Source organism: Solea senegalensis, linkage group LG9, assembly GCF_019176455.1.
Source record: "Solea senegalensis isolate Sse05_10M linkage group LG9, IFAPA_SoseM_1, whole genome shotgun sequence".
Lineage (NCBI taxonomy): Eukaryota > Metazoa > Chordata > Actinopteri > Pleuronectiformes > Soleidae > Solea > Solea senegalensis.
The window spans coordinates 6,727,149-6,745,835 of record NC_058029.1 but is presented as its reverse complement, the minus strand read 5'-3'; the positions used below and the strand labels follow the sequence as shown (position 1 = coordinate 6,745,835).

Sequence of the window (18,687 nt, the reverse complement as noted above, 5' to 3'; positions counted from 1 at the left end):
GAGGAAACCGTAGAACCCACTGGGTTCACCTGGGATTAGCTACAGCTTCCCCACAACCCTCAAAGGAGTAAAATAACTAATAATTAATTAATTAATATTTCCTTTTCTCAGGAAGTTTGACTGTTTCCACGAAGGAGTTCTAAGTTAGACACTTTTCTTTTGACCTTCTCCTTTTTAGTTTCAGCTACAGTGCCTCCACTGTTCACAGGAGAATGACCGAAAAGTGTTGTAATACATCATTTGATTACTTTGATCGCAGTCTAATCCGAGCTGTCTCACATATTGATTATGATGGAAGGGTAAAGAAACAAAGGAGCAGATGGACCCGCAGTCCAAAAAAAGACAGGCTGTGAAAAGGAGAAATACTCATAAACCCGCCTGACTTGCAGTTTTTTCTTGCTGCCGGCAGCTGGCGGCGGCATGATGAGGAAGATGAATGTGAGAGTAGCGTCTCTCCCTGCAAGCCTCTGCGTAACTGGACCGCATTGTTGTTAAACTAAGGGATTTCCAACTTATACCTCGACCCTTGTATTTGTACTTGTACTTGTATTTGTTACCTCTTTGGGACACTTTTTTGGCATAAACACTGACCTTGTCAGGACCAGTCATCCTCATGGAGACCAAAACCTGGTCCTCATAAGGAGTAATGTCATTTCTGAGGAACTTGTAGAGTTTAGGATTTAAATTTGGATTGTGGTCAGGTTCAGGTCAGGATTAAGCCTTAACTGGGTATGGTTAAGGTTAGGGATAATGCTTAGTTTAAGCCAGAAGCGGTCTACCAGAGGGTCCGATCTGGCCCGCAGGATGAATTTGTGAATGTAATCATTATGCGATATGCTATACTTTTCAGTTCCAGATACCTGTGATTAAATGTAATGTGTAAAATGTAATGTGTAAAAGATAAACTTGGGCACAATATTATTGTAATTGCACTTGTTTTTCTCAGGAAATTTCCGATCTTGTTATTTATCGGTTAGTATTTTACTGCTCCGGCCCACTTGAGATGAAATTGCACTGTCTGTGGCCCCTGAACTAAAACAGGTTTGACACCCCTGGTTTAAGCTGTCCAAATAAATGGAAGTCAGTGCAGTGTCCTAAGAAGAATAGCTGCACAAGCTTGTGTGTATGTATGTAAAGAGTGAGAGAGAGGGTGAGAGGGAGAAAGAGAGAGAAAGAGAGAGAGAGAGAAGGTGGGTTGTGTGGTGTTCACTACAGGGGGCGACATGTGAGCAGGAATACACACACCGAGTGCGTGTGTGAGAGAGAGATGGAGAGCAGTGAGATGCTTCATGCTGATGTAGAGGTCGCTCCGCCTGCAGGGAGCCTTGCAGCCTGTTTGGGAGGTTTTCATTTTTCATACAGAGCCTTTTCTTGTAGGATGCAAGTACACGCTTGTCAACTCACCCTATTCACCTAGATGGCCGTATCATAGTCGGATCAAAACAGCTCAGGTTAAGGACAAATCGTACGGAATCGGTCAGCGTCATCAACGGGAACGCCTCTCATTCGAAACATTGTGAAAGAACATTTATTCCTCATTATGTCAAAATCCTTGGTGGTCTACCGCTTAGTCCACACCACTGACCTTTCCACCTCCAGATGAAACTTTTTGCCCTAAAAATGTCTGTGAAAGTTCTCATGCAGCCGGGTTATACAGTAGTCATCTTCAGTAGTTGGCTGAAAGGCTACTGGACTTAGTTTGAGTTTATCTTTCTTAAATACTTGAAAACTATGTCACTTATACACAATACTGACGCCAGCCAATCACAACACATCAGCTCAAACAGTACACTGTCCAAACGGAGCACTCCGACAAGACTGTTTCTCTAGGTTGATATCTCATTCATACTACCCCACCACTCTGGGGTAGTATGAATGGCTGACATAACCATAGCATAGATCGTGACTCGGTTTTTAAATGAAAACCCAGATGTTGCAACAAAGGGAGCAGCATGTCTAATCTGAGTTACCGCTAAAGCGCTTCTCACGCTATCATGTAAATGACTGACGTGCAATTTAATGGGTTTTTCATATGCCGTACCGTCTTGTTATGGAAATGATAACATGTGCTTGGTCTGACTGAGACACGTAATGACTTAGAAAAAAGGGAATGAGAATCAAGCGGCTCGAGCCTGCGGTTAAGGTCACAGTTTAGTTCAGACGCCGCCACTCCCAGCTACTCCAGAAATGAACAACTTAGCATTTCAACAAAGTTCAAGGCAGTGACCTCAGCACTCGTGAATTCTCTGGCCTTTATCGGCTCCACCTGTTCTCTCAAGGACTCACTTGAACTTGAAGTCGGCGTGAAGCAAGTTGAGGAATTGTCTGTCTCCTTCCCAGAGGCTGCCCGTAAATGGAAGGCCTATCTCAGGTCCCTCCTCATGCAGCCCCAGGGTTTATTAAACATTCATGCTTTAATTAAGCAATTTTACCGCTGCTACTTACCAGGTGATGATAAAAGCACAGCTCCAGGATGAGCATAGCGAGGCAGACGTGAGTGTGTGTGTGTGTAAAAAAGTGTCCTACATGAAAAGCCATTAATTTTCTGACATAAAGAAAAGTGTGAGGATTAGAGAAAAGACAAGTGAAACTTTTTTTTTTGTTCTACTGCCTCATCAGTCACGTGTGACTGCAGGAGAATGGGATAGGAATCCTTCTGTTTGGTGACAGCCAGCTTGTCACTGCTTACCTGTTCTGTCATTTCTTTTCTCTCTCTCTCTCTCTTTACATTTCATCATATGAAGTGCTTATTTTTTGAGGAATGAGATATAACTTAGGGGACATCCTATTTCTCCTCTCAGAAAAGTACTCTAATGTACTCTAAAAGTACTTTATGTTGATACAAACCACACACAACAGAACAGTAGAGAACTTATTTACATGTCTGCAGGGGTGCAAATTAATGTGATTTAACTGCTTCTGTTGCTTCTGACAAAGATTAGGAAATGTGGGCTATGATAACCACTTTCTGGTTGTGAATGTTATTATAATTAGGCTCCGGTTTATGCACAAAGGTCAATAGGGCTGTCACTTTTTATCTGATATGTGGACATCCATTTGACCTTGGGGGTGAAGTTCATTATCAGACTGTAATCACCCGACGGTCCTGCAGAGCGCACTCCGAGCCCAGCTTTAGCCGTGGATACATTTTCTCTTTGTTCTCTCTTTGCCGTCACAACAACAAGACAGTGATGCCGTTTTATTGTGAAAATGGAGGACACCAGCAAGTCAACCTGTCCTCCCGAGCAAATGCTTATGATCCAGAACAAGGCACTGTGTCAAAGTATTTTTGGTTTCCACGCCGGAGAGGGCAAAGTATCAAATAAATAATCACCTCTTAGCTTAGCTGCTAGCTTCAGCAGAGGAGGTGTCGGGCAGAGGAATGATACATTTAATGATAAATGATGTTATGTTTGGTTGTGTACATAATTTATCATCACTCTTACTATTAGTCATGGGAGGTTGGACACTCATTCCTCTGCCCTTCTCCGACACCTCCTCTGCAGAAGCTAGCAGCCAAGCTAGCAGGTGAAATCGCATATACGTATTAGTTACTTTAGAACCCAATACTTTCCAAATAACTGAGAGACTTTAAGTCCAAAAAAACCCCAAAAATCTGAAACACAAACAGGAAGTGGGCGTCTACTTCCTGCCATGCAGAAACATCTTTGCTTCCTTCTGCAGTCTGTGGACATGAAATCGCATATACGTATTAGTTACTTTGGCCTCTTGGTGTAGAACCCAAAATACTTTGACACACAATGTCTCCATAACTGACCTCTTTACCATTGGGTGGAAAATTGTGCCTCAAATACATACTAAGCAAACTTATATACAAATATTGAAATTATATTTCCTGCTTTTCTTTTTTTTTTTTTTTTTTTTTTTTTTGTTTTAAGAAACAGACCGTGTTGTCTTTTTGAAGGGTGAAATTGCACAAATGGGGACGAAGTGTTCATGTGACCAGTTTCCTCGGCTGTGAGGACGTTAAATGCAAGTCTCACAGTCGTCTTTGAGATTTGATGACTTGGACAATGGAGATGAATTACCTCGGGTCACACTGTAATGTACGAGTTTACTGCCGCTCTGTGCCAAAGTAAGATCAAGAGTGTGTGTCTGTTTATGTGTGTGTGTTTATGAGTGTGTGTGTTGTTGCATTTCCATGCTTCGGTGTCCTTGTTAAGAGCAGGAGGTAGCTCTGTGGGATGGCTGTAAAGGCTGCTCTCCTTGGCGATATCACCTGGAATGACACCCAGAGGTGACACCTTGTCAGAACACCCACACAAGATATAGGACACACACACACACACACACACACACACACACACACACACACACACACACACACAGTACTGATACACACCCACAATAAACTGAGTCAATCTTAGCCACAGTCTGCCAGGTCCTAGAAAAGAACTCATTAGTGCAGATATGATCCATGGACTCTTCTAACAGAGACAGTCAGTCAGAAAATGTGCAGTCATGTGATCTGTTGAAGGCTCCCGATCACCTTAAATCACATTAATACGACTCATAGTATCTGTTGTGTAGTTGCCGACCGAAGTCTCCATTGTTGCGTGTTGTGTTCCAGATAATTGGCAAATTGCGGCAGGTTGTGAGGAGTCATTCTTTTATACAATATCAGCAGATGTCACTTAAGGCATTCTGATTTAACAAACACTACCAGTGCATTGTTTTTAGACAAGTTTTAACCATTTATTTCAATCTGGTCTCCAAAAAATAGCACAATAGAAACCATAGTTTCAAAAATGGCTTTGTGATTATAAAGGTTTAACTCGCACATTATAATGTCAATGTCGGCATGATGAAAATGCTTAAGAAAGTAAGAAACAACCAAAAAACAAAAAACACTTGTCATAAAATGCATTGCAATACAATTCTAGGAGCCGGTTCCCTCTTTCTCTGCTCAGTTTAGATGAATTTATTTACTCATATATTTCTAATCAAAGCATCACAAGGAGGTGCTCTTTCACAGTTTATTATTCAGTGTTTGTTATGTTTTGCACTGCTTTCATATCTGCTTAGGACAGTACGGCCCAACCTAATCTCAAACAACAAATTACAATGAATTACCTTTGGTGGAGGATGATGATGATGATGATGCCAGGAGCTTCGAGTGAGTGTGTGTGTGTGTCCATCTTTTCTTTCTTCTTTAGCTACAGCACTGTGCAAACATCTCAGGTGATCTTTGGCATGTTGATTGGAATGACGTGATTGCAAGTTGCTCTTATATATGACAGCAAACTGATTGGTGATTCGACCCTCACCTTTGGTCTTGAGCTTTGGGTTGTGACTGAAAGAACGGTTGCAAGTGGCTGAAATGAGTTTTCCTTGTAGGGTGGCTGGGGTCAGCCTTAGAGATGGAGTGATGAGGTCAGAAATGTGCATTGAAAGAAGCCAGTTAGGGTATACTGTATGCATTTGGTCTGGATTTTTTTCTGGAGTAGACTCAGAACTGGCGGGAGGGAATAAATGTCTCATCTTCCCTGGGAACACCGTGGAATCTCCCAGGACGAGCTGGGAAACGAGGCAGGGGACAAGGACGTCTGAAGAAACCTGCTTAGTATGCTGCCCTTGCAGCCCAATCTTTAAAAAATGTAAGACTAAAGATTGTGGTAGCAACTAGATTTAGTCCGTATTTTACAATCTTATAAAAATGAAAGTGTACTTTCCTGTCCTTGCTTGTCTGTTTTTGACATCCTTTTTTTTTTCTTTCTTTAAACCAAGTCCTTTCTTTGTTCCCTTTTTGTTTAGTTGTTTGCTGTTTCTGCTTTCGACTTCACGCTGATTGGTAGCAATTCTGTGCAGCCATGCATAGTCAACAACTGGTGAAAAGTTTAGATCCAGCAGAGTGGATACCAACATTCATGTAATGGGTTTTGTCTACATTTTGTCACTGTGGTTTGAAAAAGCAGTGCGTGGAGAAAAGATCCCCGCAGCCCAACAAATTCAGTTGTCAACAAATGTTGTATTCTACAAAATGGATGAACACAGCACTAAAAGAGCTAATATTGATTTTTACTTTTTAATTTTCGACTGAAAAGAACAACATTTCAGCAGGGTTTTTTAGTTCCACTAAAACTCCACTGAAGTTTTGAAGTTAATGCCACTGAATCCACCAAAATCATCCTGCATTTCAGGCTTCGTTTTCTGTGTATTTATTTAAGAGTGCAGACAGGGTGGAGTGGGTGGAGATGAGTGACAGAAGGAGGTGGCAGAGCTGAAGATGCTGAGAGTGTTATTGGGAGTGACCCGGATGGACCGGATTATAAATGAGCCTATTTTTGAGGGACAGTTCAAGTTGAACAGTTTGGAGATAAAGGAGGAGAGGCAAGGTTGAGATGGTTTGGTCACGTGCAGAGGAGGGATGGTCAAAGGATGTCGAAGATAGAGCTGCCGGGCAGTAAGACAAGAGGACGACCACATGAGGACAGTTGGTGTAACTGAAGAGGACGCAAGGGATAGGACAAGAAGATGATCTGCTCTGATGACCCCTAAAGGGAGAAGCCGAAAGAAGAAGCAGAAGAAAAAGAATTCGAATTGCCGAGCTACAGTGTAGATTCCAGACACTCATTTATACCAATGTTTTGTCAACAGTTACACCGTTACAATTGTTGAGAAAAACTAAAATTTGCGCAAGTTTATTCAAGACTATTGGCCGCCTGACAGCATCATTCTTTTAATCTAATGCCCATTGATTTATTTAGAGCGCACATCTTTTCAATTCTTGTGCAGATGTCTCAGAAAGACACGTTTATGTTCAAATGACAAAGAGCTTAATTGCAATAGTAATTACGCAGGGGGCAAAACAAGGACTCGAGTGACCTCATTATACGAGATACAATTTTAACCATGACTGCTTCATAACCTTGAAGAAGGGTTCGCGATTGTGACCATGACAAAGGAGCCGTTTCCTGCGTCTGTCGCGACGTTAATTCAGCCACAAGCCACATTCAGGTCCGTAACGCCGGTTTAACAAGTTACATTCTGATGTTAAAGTCCAGCAGAGTAGGTGAGTGTCTTTGTAATTGAGAGGACGAACTGAGATCAAGTTTCCTTTTAGTGAAGCAGGCAAAGCGGCAGCAGAACAAGAGACAAAAGGGCATTGCTAATTACTTTTCCCTGATTTATCCGGTGCCTTATTTAAAAACACCTTTAAAGTGAAAAGGCAGGATGAGAAGCTTTGTAGAGTTAAAGTTAGATAAAAGGGACACTTATGCAAGAAAGCTAATGCGGGTTGTTATCAAGAGTCTGTGCCGTCTGGCTGTGTGACTTACGAGAGCACTGGATTTATCAACCAATATGATTTTGGGTTTTTTTCATAATTAATAGTTTTTTGTGTCTATAATTGGGGAATATCAGACACAATCCTATATACCACATGCTTTACTGTGCACAGATTGTGAAAAAAATGTTAAACTCGGCAACAGCATTTTAGTTGAGAGAATTATGTATTTGAAAATATCTTGAAGTACAAATATTGCCAATATTGTTTTTGTTTGACTGAAGTTTTTGTCACTCCTCGCACTGCCTCCAGAAGTAAGTTCAAATGGGTTATTTTGTGATTTTAGTCTCCATAAGGTGAAAATACTGTTTTTTTCTCTATGGATTTTAGTGCAGGAGAATGAGATGACCTGATGCTCCCGAGACATTGCTGCCTCACAGCAAGCACTGTTTACTTGTTGGTGAAATAGTTCTGAACATTTTCTGAGTTGATCCTTAATTGTCTGCATAATTAGTTTTCAACGAAGCTGCAGGACCTTTGACAAAAGGGAGCAGAAGCAATGTTGACTCACTCTGCCTGATGCCAAACTCAAACGTGCCCATTTCCTTCCACATGACAAACAGGGAATACTTTTTGATTTTCAGTTTAAGGACATTTTATTTAAGTCACTGAAAAATAAAACCATTTATTCAACGATTGGAACCTGAAATCAAATAATAATAATAAAAAAACAAAAAAAACTCACAAGACCATTGTGTGTTTGTGATGTCCTCGGGAACGCTTCATTTGTTTTCCAGCAAACAAAAATCAAACTCCTTTTCTCAGATTTTATAAAGCACTCTCCATTTAGTGTTGGTGGGTCACTAAAATGTTCTAATACATGTACTTTTTAAACGAAGCAACATGTATTTACTCGGTTGTTTTACATACTGTGATGCAGGTAAAGGCCTTTCTTCTCACAGCTCACAGTTTTTAGTCTGTACTCAGAAACACATTATATTCCATCGTAGGCTTTTATATGCAGAATCATATTGGCTCTGGCTGCTGATTTTTAAAACGGTGTCATTAATTCAGTGGCTTTAGCTGTAGTACAATCTGACGAGACATTTCAACACCTCATAAATTAAAGAGAATTTTGGAGGTTTTCCAAACCACAAGTTATTTTTTTTGATTCTGAAGTGCGACATCGCCATATTCCATTTATAACTATTCTTTTATTCATATAGATGCGATGTTCCCATCATATCATATCAACCGTCATATCAAATAAAGACAAAAATGAAGACACTGGGGAGAAGTGGAGCATGAAGTTGATGAAGATGGCCAGTTAGGAGGTGGAGGTGGATCACAAAATGCCCTTGTGCTGCATTGACAGCTGATTTCTTAGAATGGGGGGGCATTTTCATATCTGACATGTGTGTCATGTTCTAATTAGCTGAGACCAAGAACGAGTTGGTGGAGCTCACAGGCGCCAACGATGTTCTTGTTACTCAGGAGGCATTTGCAGCAAAGACGGGACCGTTTTCCATTTTGTAGCCTCCACTTAAACTTCATTTGTCAATCAACCTCTGTGTGAAAGTGCAGGAAAGGCAAAGGCAAATTCGTCGGCCCAGCACATTATTTTAAAACCGAGGTGTACGGAAATAAAGGAGCGCGAAGAATCGCACATACAAATTAAAATTTAAAGAGTCCAAAGCACATGAAAAAGTCAGTGAAGAATGATTCAGAACGAATAAAACGCCGCACAGCAACGGGATGGAAGTTAAAAATGTTAATTATAATAATTGTAAAATGTCATTAGCATTTAAATGGTTGTAAGAAAAGTAAGCAAAGGAAAGAGAAATCAAAGATGCAATGCAAGAGAAGAGTTCCCACTCTGTGTGAAGTTTCCTTCATATACAGCAACTGCCAACGTTGCGACATCAGTGTCGTCCGTCCACATCTGTGGGACAGGGACGCCTATGTGGCCATATGCATATCTGACGGTGCACAGAATTAATTTCGCTGGCGTATTTATAGACGTGCCCACCAGAGTGGAGGTGGGAATAGAGAACGCTGATCTCCGTATATCCAGCTGTATGTAATTCATCCACACTGACCTACGAGGCTCTTCCTCCGTGGCCGACGAGGATGAAACCCTCCACATCCTCCTCTCCTTTGCTCTCTTTCTCTCACTCCGTGTCTCCGCGTGAGTCACAACGTAGTCACCATCCCACACTGTGTGGGGAGATAAGGGCTTTTGATGTACGAGAGTGTTATAAAGCGTAGGAAGAGTAAACCACATTGCTTAGAGATCTCTGTGTGCGTGCGTGTGTGTTTGCGTGCCCGCTTTTTGTATGCGAGCCAACGGATCTGAGGTTAGTGATCCCTGTGCACCTCTGAATATATTTCATATGCATTAGCATGGTGCATGGGTTTAAATGGAGCCGTTAAATGCACTCCCAAAGTAACTTGGAGGAACTCGGAAGAAAAACAATGACGCATTCAGCGGCTACAGAGTGAATGAAGAAGCTGCAGAAAGCTAGGGACACACCAGAGCACAGCGGGGGCGATTTTCAGACTTAATAGCCATGTGGGAGAAGGGTGAGGGGGTGGGGAATCCACTCAAGTCCATGGAGGAAATAGACGCGGAGGCTCCGGCAGTTCCCATAGGAACAATTCCAGCACGATGCCCACATCAGGGGCACCGGGAGGAAGTAAACCTGTAAACAACATCCAGCTGAAGTTAAAGTACTTCTCAGCAGCTCTCTGAGGCTCTGTAACTGCAGTGGAAATCAACAGAGGAAAACAAAAAAAAGAAAAACTGAGGCTCAACTCTCAGCCTGTGTGGGGAGACTTTCAAATATAACTTCACTGAGTTGTTTAACAATAAAAACAAGCATCTGGAGTTGTGTGGCCACACACACGATTGCTGTCTGAGCTTGCAGGCTGTATCAACAAGTCATCCCCACTGAAGATGGATGAGTGTCAAGGAGGACAAAGCAAAGAGGGAAAAAAAAAAATCCTTATTTCGGTGAGCTGCCTGTCAGTCTGGAGAAAAAAGTAAGAAAAACATCTGATTCCTGAGCTAAAAGACCTTTTGAGTCTTCTCTTATCGTTCCCTCTGAAATGGCGCATCCATCTTCGGAATTGAAATGTCTCGTTGGCTGACCCACACCTGAAACCAAGGAGCTGCCCACATGATGTGTATTTATAGACAATGGATTCAGGCAGACTTTTAGAGATGGTGCTGCTGTGGAAGGTGAAGGGTGTAATGGTTTGTGCGCCATGCCTGATAAGGTTAAAGACAGAATTACGCCACTTTCACAATCTGCTATAGTGTATTAAATTTAGCTTTTTTTTTTTTTTTGCTACATGATTTCGACTGGAACTTGTTGCAGATGATTAAATTAAATTAAACAGTTTTACTCAATACTTGGCATAGATATAATTAGGGGTGGAACACCATATTAATACTACAATATAACGCGGCCCCGTCTCACAAAAATCCGACATTACTTAACGACATCATTTTTAAAATCATGCAAGTCACATTTTAAAATGAATTCTAGAATCTACTTGTAATAGTGGTGTATATCACAAGCCTTTGAGATGGAGGCGGGACTTGTGCAAACTGAGTGGGATGAGACATCTGCCGAGTTTCTTTATGGTCATACAATGCACTTGCGATTTTGACACCTCGTCTTTAAATGTCGCCATAGGACGTCCATTGTGTTTCAAACTGCGATACTACACGTTTTTATGGAGAGGTCGTTAATGCTATGCGTGGAAAACAATTATCTTTTCTTTGCCCTTTTGTGCCGAATCCTAATTACATTCATAACCAGGAAAATGATTATCATCCCCCTCATTTCCTTATTTCAAAACACTATACAACTGCACCGACATGCACCTTTTGTAGACGTATAGAAATAATAATGTAGTTTTGTTCGAGATAATGTGTTTTCTTATGTAACATAATTGAGAAAGAAACTTCCCACAGTTGTTAATTTAAACAATACATTCCCCTGCCAAATGCTACATAAGGATTTCATATTATTGTCTTTTAATGTATTGATATCACAGAATCACTGTGTCATATTGACCATGTGAGTAGGCTGCCATTCTTCCAAAGCAAGCACAGGCCTCTATAGATCATTTGTTCCCACCAGTAAAGCACTGCTGAAGGTCTGTGGGGTTTTATGCATTGATTATGTTGAGTTTTGTTCACGATGGTTGGCGAACAAGTGATGACTCATAGTTTTCCTGTAATTGTTTGTCTCATGTAAACCACTTGGCATGTCCAGAAGGACGAGTGAACGAGTCATGCAGAGGAATCTTGGCATTGGCAAACAGATTCAAATATCCAGTAAATGTAATAATACATTGGCAGCGTGGCGTTGCTACTTTGATGTTAAGTGTCCGCACAGGCTATGTTTAAAAATGCATCAGTCCTACTCCTACGGAATATGCCCGTCAACCACGTTACCCCAGCTTTTTGCGGAGCCCTCAATACGGAGAAACCTAACCCAAATGCTGACGCTCCACATTTTGTTTGAAAACTGTGTGTAAGTAAAGACGGGCAGATACGGAGACGTTTAGAAAAGATGACGCAGATACCCTCAGTTTGTTCTTTATTGGTTCTTAACCGTCGTGACTCAACTGCATTAGCTCCATTATAACATATACTTTCAGTCTGAAGATGATCCTTCACTATTGTGGGTTTTCATGAGTAATTCTTCCTGTTTGTACCAACACAGGCACTCACATTTCACCTAAATGGTCATGTGACGTATGGTTTTAGGCGTATGAGTACTGTCTGGAGACTATTTTTAAACATCATAATATAGATGTAGCCTCGATGGTCAAGGATGCGCCCCCATCCTTGTGAAGTACAAAAAAACAATGAGGAAAATATCAACTCAGACATATATATATTAAATATGTATTTTCATAGCTTTTTAAATAAGTTTTTGATCAAAGATGTCCGTCCATAGTCCTCACAGCAGTCCTTGACCACTCTTGTCACTGTGGATGCAGCAGACCCAGAGAAGTGAGGACTCCCTCAATGACTTATAGATTATTGTGCAGACTCTAGAGCATGCAAACAAATAGAGGACTGTAATGGTAATGGACTGCATAAAACCGGGCAGCAGAACTCTATGTTCTTTGTGGTGTTGTAACAGTCAATCAATTATTCGATCAGGTAAACATATACCATGCAGCTTCTTGAATGTGACACTGAAAAATGAGGATCACAACTTTCTTGTTAAGAATTGCGATTTTGCTGTATTATTTTTGAACAAAACCTTTGGGAAATATAAAGTTTGCTAAACTGATGCTGATTGAATGCTTTTTTAATATTGTAATATGTAATATGATCAATGCGATGCAGTCGTTTTGGACTGCCGTCTTATTTCTTTGTTTGTTTTTCTATTTATCTGTCTATGAGCTGAATACGTGCCGTGAGGAGTAGGTTACATTTGTACAGTTAACGCAAACGCATAATATGTAAATTGTCAGTGCATTTATTTCTGTTGGATGTATTCAACAGCACATTCAAACAAAACATGCCACTGTGAGTATTTTCTTGGACAAGTGGAAATGAAAAGAAAATGAGAAAATAACAAAATAAAAGTGCAATTCTCTTTTATGAGCGATATGCACGCTTTGCCGTAAGCCTGTGTTTTGTCACCGCTCTTTTCATTTTCCACTCTGCTCTTATCTGACCCAACATTATTTTTTTCTTTCTGTTTCTGTCTCCCTTCATCTGCCTCTGTCCTCCTCCTCCCCCTTACTCCACTCTCGCTTTTCACTGCCTGTTATCTCCACTCTGCAGTTGACTGCTTCTGTCCTCTGGGTGTCAGCACTTGCCTTATCCTTCATTCAGCCATACACGGCCCATGTATGAGGCAGTCACTCCCATTTCTGTCCCCGCCCACACACACACACACACACATGTTCACACAGAATAAGTTGGTCGGCCAAACCGAAGTTATCCCTGACCTGAACCATAACCAGTTAATGCCTAACCCTGACTTTAACCAAACCACAAATCAAATCTTAGCCCAAACTGAACCAGTTTCTCAGAAGTGAGGTTCTGCCTCAATAGGACCAGGTTTTTTTTGATCTACATGAGGACTTCGGATCCTGTACACACGCATTCAAGCTCCTATTATTCAATAATTCTACAGTAACTCTATCTATAATGGTTTGTGTGTGAAAGTCACCTTTGCCTGTTCTCTTATTTGGAGCAGCATGTTGAGTGGATGGGCGTCTCCTATTACAACTCCACTTTCTGGAATCACACACACACATACACACAATACAATAAGATTCACATGTACCCAAAGTAATTGAAGAGGAGTGTGACTACGTGTGTGTGAAGGTCAGTGTGAATCAGGGATTTTGGAAGGTGCAGAGGGATGATGAGTTTAAGGATTACCGAGGTGACTTGAAGTCTGCAGCAGAACCTGCTACCGAGGGTGCTCTGACAAAAGACCCCCTGCTGAATTATTGAGAACATAATGAAATGTCCTTGCAAGAGGGAGGAAGACAACACTGTGTCACACTCCTCCCACTTCTCCCCTCCACTCTAAGTCTGATGATTGGGCAGGAAAGGAAAAAAAAAAAAGTAGTCCTTTTATTTCCCCTGTAGAGGAATGAATCTTATCTGTAAATGGACCCTCCCCCGTCTCTTTCCTACCCCCTTTGCCACTGCTTTCATTTGACAGGAGCTTCTGTCCTTTGCTCCATACTGCAGTTAATCTGCCTCTGTATTAGAAAAAGCATATTTGTTCACAATAAACCCAGCGTGATTCAGAGCAGTGGCTGAAGGTTATTCTGTGGGATCTGGTTCACTTTAGAACCCAAAACAGACAAGTGAGAGAAAGAGATGTGTCTGATTTGCTTCCGAGTGACTGCCTGTGTAGAAGAGTGTGACTTGAAGGTCAAGGTAGATACTGGAGGCACTGAGAAGTCATCCGGATTTCTCCGACACAGCTTTTTTTTTTCATTCACAGTTGTGTAACTCAGCTAAAGTAATATAATGGCTCTGAGGATATGATGTGAACACATAACCTCTATTTGTTTTGTCCCACAAATGTCATCCGTAATATCACAGGTACCATCGCGTAACTGTCCAAAGGGTAAGGTGACGGGCGTCAAACTTGGCAGGCGACATACTAATGGCACCAGTGTTTGCAGTGCTGGCTTTCACATTGTTTGGATGAAAAAAAAAGAAACAAGGAAGGCCACACAATCTCTGACCCCTCACTTTTATATTTGCTCCATAAAGCACAAGAAAAACATTAGACGTTCAGCTCTTTCGTAGTCTTCGTAAGGATCTGAGAAAAGTGGAAAAAAAAAGATATTTTTTGAATGTTCAAAATCCACCTTTTCAGTCTCCTTTTTGTAGTCCATCCATCTACTACCGCTTAATCCTCTGACACTTGTGCCAATCCCAGCTGTTATAGGACACAAGGCAGTGTACACCCTGGACAGGTGGCCAGTCCATCACAGGTTCACATAGAGACCAACAACTGTCCACTCTCACATTCACACGTCCGGTGAAACGGAGGAAACGCTCAGACTCGTGGGGAGAACATGCTTCCATGTCGTGTTTTTGTTTTTAATATTTATTCAATTCCATGTGTCGTTGAAACAGACAAGCGGCAGTGGACAACTTTCACTGTCATAAAGATGCAAGACTTATAGTGGATACATTTAAACATGGATGCCACTTCACCACCATGTGGTTGAATAATTTTATTTTACAGCATCTGCCTCTCCAATTCCGGATAGATCAAGCATGAGTTAGGAGACCACACTAGAAAAGGAACAAAGGGTAAAAGAGAGGGGGGGTGAAGTGCAAAAGGTCGACAGTGAACACTCCATAGGGACCGTGTAAAAGCTGTGGCTACCTACGTTTAAGTGGACTCCTCTTGACAGTGCCCTCCCTCATCTCAGCAATCACCCCAAAGGAAATTGATTTGCGAGTAATTAACGACGTGTGTGTCTGGATGTTGGCCAACTTCATGTTCTATTCATGCAGATTAATACATATTTGTCGTCGCCTGTGGGGGCTGAAAGGCATCTGTCTGTGCCATTAAACATTCATGAGTGTGCAGGATGCAGTGAGAAAGAGCCATTGAGCGGCTCTTTACTCGCTCCTCTTCATATCAGCACACATCTTAATGGAGCGCATTAAATCAGAATGGTCAAACAGGGAATTTTGGCAGTGACAGTGGCATTCATCACACCTGTTTTAAAGGATAAATCTCCCCTCAGATCCTCTTTCTTTCTTTCTTTCTTTGAAACAGCCTGTTGTGCTATACAGGAGTTGTGTGGTCGTGTACGTTTTGGTGTGCATCTGCAAATAGGGACTTTCTGTGTCTATGTCTTCCATGACAAACCAGAGCCTTCACGTGCGTGTCCGTGTTTCCCATGGCTGACTTTTGTCATTCGTGCAGACGTAGTGCACAGCGATACAATTACACATTCCCTGGCTTCCTGTGATGTGCTTATGTATATGGCACTATTTTGTTCCATAAGAACTTTTCCTGTATTAAAGCAGTATTTGCATGCTTTTTTTTTTTTTTTTCAGTGTTGGGGGGTTGAGAGATGTGAAAAAAATGTCACATTTGAATATTTTTAGTTTAGTTTTTAAGACTATTTTGCAAGGTATTAATCGGTCAAATAAAACTAATAACGCCATGCTAAATAAATTGATAGCTGTGTTATCAATTTATTTATCTTTCTGAGATACTTTTGTGGGAGTTGTTTATATTGTACTCTGACTGCAGGGTTGTAGCTGCTGTGTGGGAATCCCTCTCATGTTTGCCTATGCCATGTTTTTTTAAAAAAAGTTTTTTGTAAGAAACAGCTGCTCTCTGTTTTCAGCCATGCTATTGCCTTTTAAAAAAGGGGGGAACTTTAGGAACTCTTTAAGTATTGGCTAATAAAGGTAGAAGGAGATGCTATGTAACCAAGCAGAGAGCTAGAACATGGAGCTGGCTGAGATTATCTACATGTGAGTGAGGAAGTTTGATTGGCAGCTCACGGTCTAATGCTAATGCAACAATATTGTTCTGGAGTTCATGAAACCAATACATTGGCAGATTGTTCATGTTCTATAGGTTGTACCTTATTTGGAGCTTTATGTTCCTTTGTTAATGAAAATGAACTTTTTTATTCACCTCAACCCCCTTGATATCATGTGGTTTGACCCACTCTGATGTATCATGTGTGTCCATAGGTGGCTGGAACGTGTGGGGTCTGTGGGCACAGTGTAGCAGCGATTGCGGGGGCGGTATTCAAACCAGGACCAGGACGTGCCAATCGCCCCCGGAGGAGTCGTACTTGTGTGAGGGTGTGGTGGAGGAGGGCCGACCGTGCAACTCGCAGCCCTGCACTGGTGAGCTGCATGTTCCGTGTGTGTGTGTGTGTGTGTGTGTGTGTGCGTGCGTGGGTGGGTGGCATTTGTGCGTACAATACATCCATTTCTGTCGGAGTGCTCTTATTATGCTTTGAGCGTGTTGGTGTGTTTTCAAGTTAACGCAGCTACGTGTGTTCCTTTAATCTTTCCTTTCTGACATCGGATTCATCTGCTTGTGTATCCATCCTCTGTAAGTCAGTGTTCTGACTTAAAAAGTGCATGTTGGAAAAGGGACTTTGATTGATGGATAAAGAACAATGGCATGGTCAGCCATTTTTAAGACCATGCATGAACAGTATATGTCCAAATCATTACACCCACAAATGGCTCAAGGGACACAGAAAATCAACATTTGAACACTATAACGTTGAAGCTATCGTCCATTAAAACATTTCACAGGGTAAATCATTCTATTTTTGTAAGGCGAGGTCTGGTAAATATCTCAAACCACAGATTGTCACTAGTTTTTTTTTTTTTAAGTAAAAACGTAAAGCTGGTCAACATTCACAGTAGTAACACAACAAAAACTGGACACATGTATAGCACATTAACACCGATGGCACATCAGAAGTCCCAAGTTTGGCTGATGCTGTTTTGGGTGACCAATCACGTCACGGTTGTGTCCCAACTATAAACCAATGAATTAAGGAGCTCTGGTTGCTAACCCAACCCCCCATCCCCAACCCCTAACCCCCCCCACCCCTACACCTCCTGGCCTTGCCTTACCCCATTTAGGCAAAGGTCGCCATCTCTCTCGCAGCCAGTCGCTTCGGTCGGTGGACAGCCGCAAGCGCGACGATGTAGACAAGCCCCGGGCCGGACAGCAGAGCCCTCAGACAGGTAAGACAACAGGACGCAGCGGGATCCCATGCATCAGTCACAGAAATAGCTTGGGTGACCACCAACACTTGTGCAATATAAACAAAATGACTTATTTTAACACACACATCTATCAAACTCTCCCAATGTGTAGTACCTTGTACCTGCAATGGACTAATTCCAACATGGACGCTGACCGAACATAGTGAAGTCATATTTTATGTGAGGTCATAACAGGATACTGTGCCCTGTCTGGAAACACTATATCTAATGGAGTCCTCCCTCTCTGTTGTACTGATACTCCACCCAGAACCAGTGGTAGCAAGCACTCAACCCTTTGCAAGCTGAAAGAAAATGTTTGTTTTTTTTCGACAAATTGGGACAATGATTGTTTGCTTCTTTATTTTTCCAGACTTGACAAAAGTCTCTGGAAAAAAAAAGTTTCATATCTGTATGGCAAGTATGGAGCTGTTGACAAGATGACCTCTGCCTTACTTAAAAACAAGCTTAAAAAAAACCTGGTTCCGAAGGTCCAAAAATACACCTGGTAGGTGCATTTTTTTATTTTTTTATTACTCATCACTTGGCTCCAGCTCCATGCTAAATTAACAGAAAAATAAAAGTTATTGATCTTATTTCCATGTTAGGAAAAAAGGTGAACAAGTGCATTCCCCAAAATGTTGATTTATTACTTCATAGGGTGGCTGTGTGACCTTTGAATCGCCTCTTGACTGAGACATAAGGCTGTGATCACCCTAGATTCATGTCATGTTCTTTAATCATTTGTAATATTAGACGTGCGATGACTGACAGCAATGCTAGTCTTATCCTTATTATTTGAAGCCAATTGTAAGTTGTTTTTTTTGGAGAGGGATATATTCAGACCAAGACCAGTTTGCGACCAAACTTCAATATTTTTTGAGGATTGTCGCTGTTGAGAATAATCCTGTGTTTCAACGGACAGGATGTTGACATTTTGAGGGGGAAAAACTGTTTTTCATGTCTTTATATGAAGCAAATGTAATATTGAGAGGACATGGTTTGAATATAGAAAGTGAACTGATGGATTAAGGACAAGTCGATCATGTAGCCGTACATGATGATGGTGATGCACATTTTTCATTGTATCACTGATATGAATCTAAAGTGACTACAGCCAATGTCCCTAAGAAAGTATACATTTTTCAAGCTAAGAGGGGATGGAAGT

The 18,687-nt window shown here is 41.5% G+C and overlaps 1 protein-coding gene across 11 annotated transcripts in view; it reads left to right on the top strand.

The window, feature by feature from the left end:
- Positions 1-18,687, top strand: part of adgrb1a (adhesion G protein-coupled receptor B1a) — a 123,867-nt gene that overhangs the window by 42,910 nt on the left and 62,270 nt on the right. For all 11 annotated transcript variants that reach the window (XM_044033797.1, XM_044033798.1, XM_044033800.1 and 8 more), the window contains exons 3-4: positions 16,482-16,640; positions 17,397-17,501. In XM_044033797.1, coding sequence (XP_043889732.1) covers positions 16,482-16,640; positions 17,397-17,501 — 264 coding nt within the window. The remainder of the gene's footprint in view (positions 1-16,481; positions 16,641-17,396; positions 17,502-18,687) is intronic.